This window comes from Limulus polyphemus, unplaced genomic scaffold (assembly GCF_000517525.1).
Source record: "Limulus polyphemus unplaced genomic scaffold, Limulus_polyphemus-2.1.2 Scaffold5355, whole genome shotgun sequence".
Classification (NCBI taxonomy): Eukaryota; Metazoa; Arthropoda; class Merostomata; order Xiphosura; family Limulidae; genus Limulus; species Limulus polyphemus.
Genome location: NW_013670965.1, coordinates 7819 through 13706, shown reverse-complemented (window position 1 = coordinate 13706; position 5888 = coordinate 7819). Strand labels below are relative to the sequence as shown.

Genomic DNA, 5888 nt, shown 5'->3' with positions numbered 1-5888 from the left:
AATAGAGAAGGTTGCTTTTCGTTATGGGGCTAGAACCAAACACCAGCTAGATGTTCTGACTAAAGCTATGGGTAATAGAGAAGGTTGCTTTTCGTTATGGGGCTAGAACCAAACACCAGCTAGATGTTCTGACTAAAGCTATGGGTAATAGAGAAGGTTGCTTTTCGTTATGGGGCTAGAACCAAACACCAGCTAGATGTTCTGACTAAAGCTATGGGTAATAGAGAAGGTTGGTTTTCGTTATGGGGCTAGAACCTCTAGCTGGTGTTTGCTTTAGTCAGAACATATGGGTAATAGAGAAGGTTGGTTTTCGTTATGGGGCTAGAACCCTATGGGTAATAGAGAAGGTTGCTTTTTGTTATGGGGCTAGAACCAAACACCAGCTAGATGTTCTGAATAAAGCTATGGGTAATAGAGAAGGTTGCTTTTCGTTATGGGGCTAGAACCAAACACCAGCTAGATGTTCTGACTAAAGCTATGGGTAATAGAGAAGGTTGTTTTTCGTTATGGGGCTAGAACCAAACATCAGCTAGAAATTCTGAATAAAGCTATGGGTAATAGAAGTGGAGGAGTTGAGGGAATGAAGATTTAGTTTAAATGGTTCTCATTAAACACGGGCAAGTGTTCAGTGGGGGTGTTGAGGGAATGAAGACTTAGTTTAAAGAGTTCTCATTAAACAAGGGCAAGTGTTCAGTGGGGGTGTTGAGGGAACGAAGATTTAGTTTAAAGAATTCTCATCAGTTTGGTGAGTCCCCCCCCCTTCCCCTGTAACTTAAGTTAATTCTTGAACTAGAAATAAAAGTGAAACCCCAACTAAGAACAAGTTTAAATAAATTTTCCAATGTTATCTAAACGTTCAACTAAATCAAAATGCTCAAAGTTTTCTCTAGTTCAAACCGACTCTTGAGTTTTTTAGTGAAAGTAAAAGTTACAACTCGAAATAATACCAAATCTACTCTCTCTAGATCCTTCCCGAAAAGTAGGCTAAAGGTATACATTACTGTTACTGTATTACAAAATCCAATGCACATGAAAAACCCTCCAGAAACCTGTAAAAATCCTAAAATAACCTGTTTTAGAAGGGTAAACATTGCTTTAAATGCAAAATACGCAAACAAGGCAAACTTTGTACACGAAACTACCTTACATTCAAGGTCTGTGTCCACTGAGAGTCGAACTGTAGGGTCATAGTTGCTCCTGACCCTCATTTGATTTGCCAACAGGAAAGATAACTCTCCATTTCTAGACGTCACGTGCTATCTTTCCCGCAAAAAGTCAGTTAGTTGCTGATTAGCGAACCCACATCTTTCAAAACAGGAAAAGTTATTGTGTTACTTGGGTGAATCTGTGTATTCAAACTAAGAACTCATTAAAACAACAATGGTTTTGAAAAACTTGCATCTTAGTTAAAGGTGTACAGTATTGTCATGTATTATTCTTGACCAGTATATCTTTGTACACCTGTTTTGTTCTCTAAGTGCTTAAGGTGTACACCATTTGAACGGATATGTCGTGGAAACAACTTATGTACACGTAACTGGTGTCTCTCTTTTTTTTTTTCCAGATGACTTTTGTCTCTAATCTTTGTATTCATGGATTCTCATTTGTTAGAATTTCACCACTTTGGCATTACACACCAAACAAACCAACGTCAAGGTTCATTGTAACGCTTTATATGTATGAAAGTTGCTGGATTGTTTCTCAAACAACCATGTTTTTCTCATGGCCAGTGATATGTAGAGTGTTCATGGAGGGGGGGGGGGGAATCATCTCAAAATCTTTATCTGTTGGTAGATGGAAAGCAAATTACAAATGCTGTTTATGAAGAAGCTTTGTTATAATTTTAAAATTTTAAGATAAAGTTTGTCATCAAGTTATTACTTTGAAATATATGATTGCTGTCAAACTTACATTGTTTTAATTAAGTTTAAACATTCCCCGTCAGGTGACGGGTATTTCAGTTTGTTTATATATATATATACAAAATTTTCCCCACTTTGACATTATTCACGATACAAACAAATGCCAAGGTTTATTGTAACGCTCTCTCTCTCTCTATATATATATGATAAATAATTACCAGTTTGGCGTTACAAGTGTTACAACATATTTTACTGTTTCATGTTTCATTATTCACGATACAAACAAATGCCAAGGTTTATTGTAACGCTATATATATATATATATATATGATAAATAATCACCAGTTTGGCGTTACAAATGTTACAACATATTTTACAGTTTTGTGTGTGACTGACAAAAATGAGCATTTTAACTAAGGCTTTAGATATCGCATACCTTTAGCCCTAACAAGCTCACATGTAAGGGATGACGGCCGAGAAAATGTGTGCTTAAAGTTCATCAGAAACTCGAAACCGAGACTTAAATACGTAACCATAAGTCTCAAACTTAATTATTGATAAGTTAAAATAGTATGGATCAACTGATTAAGAAGATTAGAAACGATTGTCGTTGAACTGTGTGCATTTTATTATAAATACCACGACCAAACGCTTGAATTATGGATTTCTTGATAAGGGTGGTTTGTGTTCGATATTTTGTTTGTTTCTAGTTAAGCACAAAGCTACACAATGGGCTATCTATGCTGTGCCCACCATTTTGTGTTCGAAATGAAAGAAGTAGAACTCCTAACTTATGAATTCCAAATATTGGTTTGTTATCAAGCACAGAACTGTACTACGGGATATTTGTACCGTGCCCATCGCAGGGATCGAACCCCGTATTTAAACGTTATGACCCCTCGAGCTTACCTCTGAACCACCGCGGACTTTAGTAATCGTGGTTGTTAAAATAACGATTCATCAGAGACAGGGACGACCTAGTTAGTTAGGGCGCTCGACCTGTAAACCGTAGGTCGCGGGATCGAAACCCATCCCCTTCATTCTCGCACTTTCAATCATGAGGGCGTTTAATGTTACGGTCAATCTTACTGTTTACTTATTTATGTCAGTGGCGCTTTTATACACTGTAGGATCATATCTGAGTGTGAATGTTCGCGAGATTGCATTTGGTTCGTGAAGGGGTTCATTACCGTTGGTTTTTGAAGGAGTTAGTTCGTGAACGAGTTCATAGGGGTAGAAAAGATTGAAAAAAACCTCTGCTCTGTATTATCAGTTACAAGTTAATAACTGCATTACTTAGATAACCATTTATGTATATTTGGGCAAGAATTATATCGAACAAACAATACTTAAGAAATCCATAAGCGTTATTACAATCACAGTAATATTAAATACGAGATTGAATGCATTTTCTAATGAAATGAGTATAGGTTATAATACAATTCCCCGAGAAGCAATATTTATATGAAGGAAAATACTGCATGAAGTAGTCAAGTAGGTTTTTCTTATAAAGTTTTGTCATATATATATATATATGAATACTTTTATAAAGTACTTTGTAATGGGGTGAGTTTAACTAAAAAATAATATCCGCATTTACTTTTAATTTTATTATCATTTAAAAGTGATTTCTACCCAGTAAAAGCGACACCTAAACTGACTTTTCACAACTATTTTTTTTCTGTAGAAAGGAGGAGTCCAATATTAGGGCTGGATTGTTCTTAGACAGATAAAATAGCACACGGTATAATAACATATTTTATGGGCTTGTGGGTGTGACAAATTGACACTAGTTTTTTTTTTCTCAAATCCAAGAAAAACACACAAAATCATAACATTCTTGGTGTTTACTGTTGTTTTAAGAAAAACTTTAACCGTCTCATATTGTCGTGAATTCAGATTTGGCGAGCCATTTTCTATCATCGTTCTGACACGGATTAATCGCAGTGTATATTAATTAACCTGTATTTAAATCAGAAATGTCACAGTTTCAGATACGTTCGGCGGGGGTGTACTTGACAAAAATGTCGACAGAAGACCGTACAAATAGTCCAAACGAAATCACCAACACACAAACAAGTGTTGATGAACAGATGGTAAAAAGTACGCCATCTTTGCCAGGATCACAGAAAACGTATAGTGGGGAGGATGTTGAACGAATAGCAGATTCCAAGACAAAACTCTTGCGGACTTTAAGTCGCAAAGGAACAGAAAACCTAAAAGAATTGGTCAAGTGTTCCATCTGCCTCGATCGACTGTCCATCCCCAAGATGCTGCCTTGTCAACACACGTTCTGCCTTCTCTGTATCCAGAACTGCATTGTGGGTTCTGGCGAGGCCGCCAGGTTACGCTGTGCGCAGTGTCGATCAGAAATCACATTGCCAAAGGAAGGGGTTTCTACACTTCCTGGAAACATTTATCTCCAGTCCATCCTGGATCTACTCGAATCAGATCACGCAGTTGTCGACGAATTCGTTCGATGTGCAGCCTGCCAAACCATTTGTGACGTCAGTGTCTGTGAGCACTGTAGCAACACCTTTTGTTCGCTATGTCAAGATCGCCACGTGGATGATTTAAAGAAACAGTTAGGCCAAATTGCTGAACAACTGGAGCAGATGACCGAAAGACTTCAACAGCGAGAGAAGTCTTTCCAGGTATGTTGAAGTTGTGGCTAATATTATTCGAAATATTTGAATTTCAACATCCATTTTAGTATTACAGTTTTTGTTAAGATTATGTTTACGAGCTCTGGCCACCGCAGGGCTCGAACCCCAAATTTAAGTTATAAGCTCTCGAGCTTACCGCTCAGTCACTTGGGGCGGGGGGGGGTAGTAACCGAAGCAGTGACTCATTTTTGAGATTTGAAATGCTGTGGTAATAATTGGAATTAACAGTTTGGGTTAAAATGTTTTGCCATTTTTTGCAATAAATTTGGAAAAGAAAAATCATGGTATTAAAACAGAATTAAAGTTAATTAAAATACCTTATTCAAGTAAACGGTTTTATTCCAGAAAACAGGCAGTGATCTAACATTCTTCAAAAATACTTTATAAAGTCGTTCCATTGTTGATCTTTTTAAAAAATACTTTGTAAAGTCATTGCATTGTTGATCTTTTTTATTAATTGTGTTATTTAGATCCGTTAGCTTTTAATTTCAAAGATACGCTTGAGAAACAAACATTCTAAGAATTTGTTTAAGTTGCGTGGATGTTATATTTGTAGAACAAGGAATTAGTAATTACTAAGTGTCCACTTTAATCTTCCACCAGATTTAATTATAGCCCTATTCAGTATTTTTCTTCCCAAGTATACTCAATCCAAGCCATAAAATAATCTCTATTTTTCTGCAGCCATAAATAAAGACTTGTCCAGTTTGGTGTTTGGTTCTAGCCCCATAACGAAAAGCAACATCTATTACCCATAGCTTTATTCAGAATTTCTAGCTGGTGTTTGGTTCTAGCCCCATAACGAAAAGCAACACTCATTAAACAAGGGCAAGTGTTCAGTGGGGGTGTTGAGGGAATGAAGACTTAGTTTAAAGAGACCTCATTAAACAAGGGCAAGTGTTCAGTGGGGGTGTTGAGGGAATGAAGACTTAGTTTAAAGAGACCTCATTAAACAAGGGCAAGTGTTCAGTGAATATTTAGTTTAAATAGTTCTCATTAAACAAGGGCAAGTGTTCAACCATTTAAAATAAATCTTCATTCCCTCAACTCCTCCACTGAACACTTGCCCTTCTTTAATGAGAACCATTTAAACTAAGTCTTCATTCCCTCAACACCCCCACTGAACACTTGCCCGTGTTTAATGAGAACCATTTAAACTAAATCTTCATTCCCTCAACTCCTCCATTGAACACTTGCCCTTGTTTAATGAGAACTATTTAAACTAAGTCTTCACTCCCTCAACACCCCCACTGAACACTTGCCCTTGTTTAATGAGAACTATTTAAACTAAGTCTTCACTCCCTCAACACCCCCACTGAACACTTGCCCTTGTTTAATGAGAACTATTTAAACTAAGTCT

General features: G+C 36.9%; 1 protein-coding gene across 1 annotated transcript in view; it reads left to right on the top strand.

Moving 5' to 3' along the window:
- LOC106472469 (RING finger protein nhl-1-like) overlaps positions 1-5888 on the top strand; it is an 18439-nt gene that overhangs the window by 5105 nt on the left and 7446 nt on the right. The window contains exon 2 of the mRNA XM_013933122.2: positions 3851-4516. Coding sequence (XP_013788576.1) covers positions 3887-4516 — 630 coding nt within the window. The 5' untranslated portion in view covers positions 3851-3886. The remainder of the gene's footprint in view (positions 1-3850; positions 4517-5888) is intronic.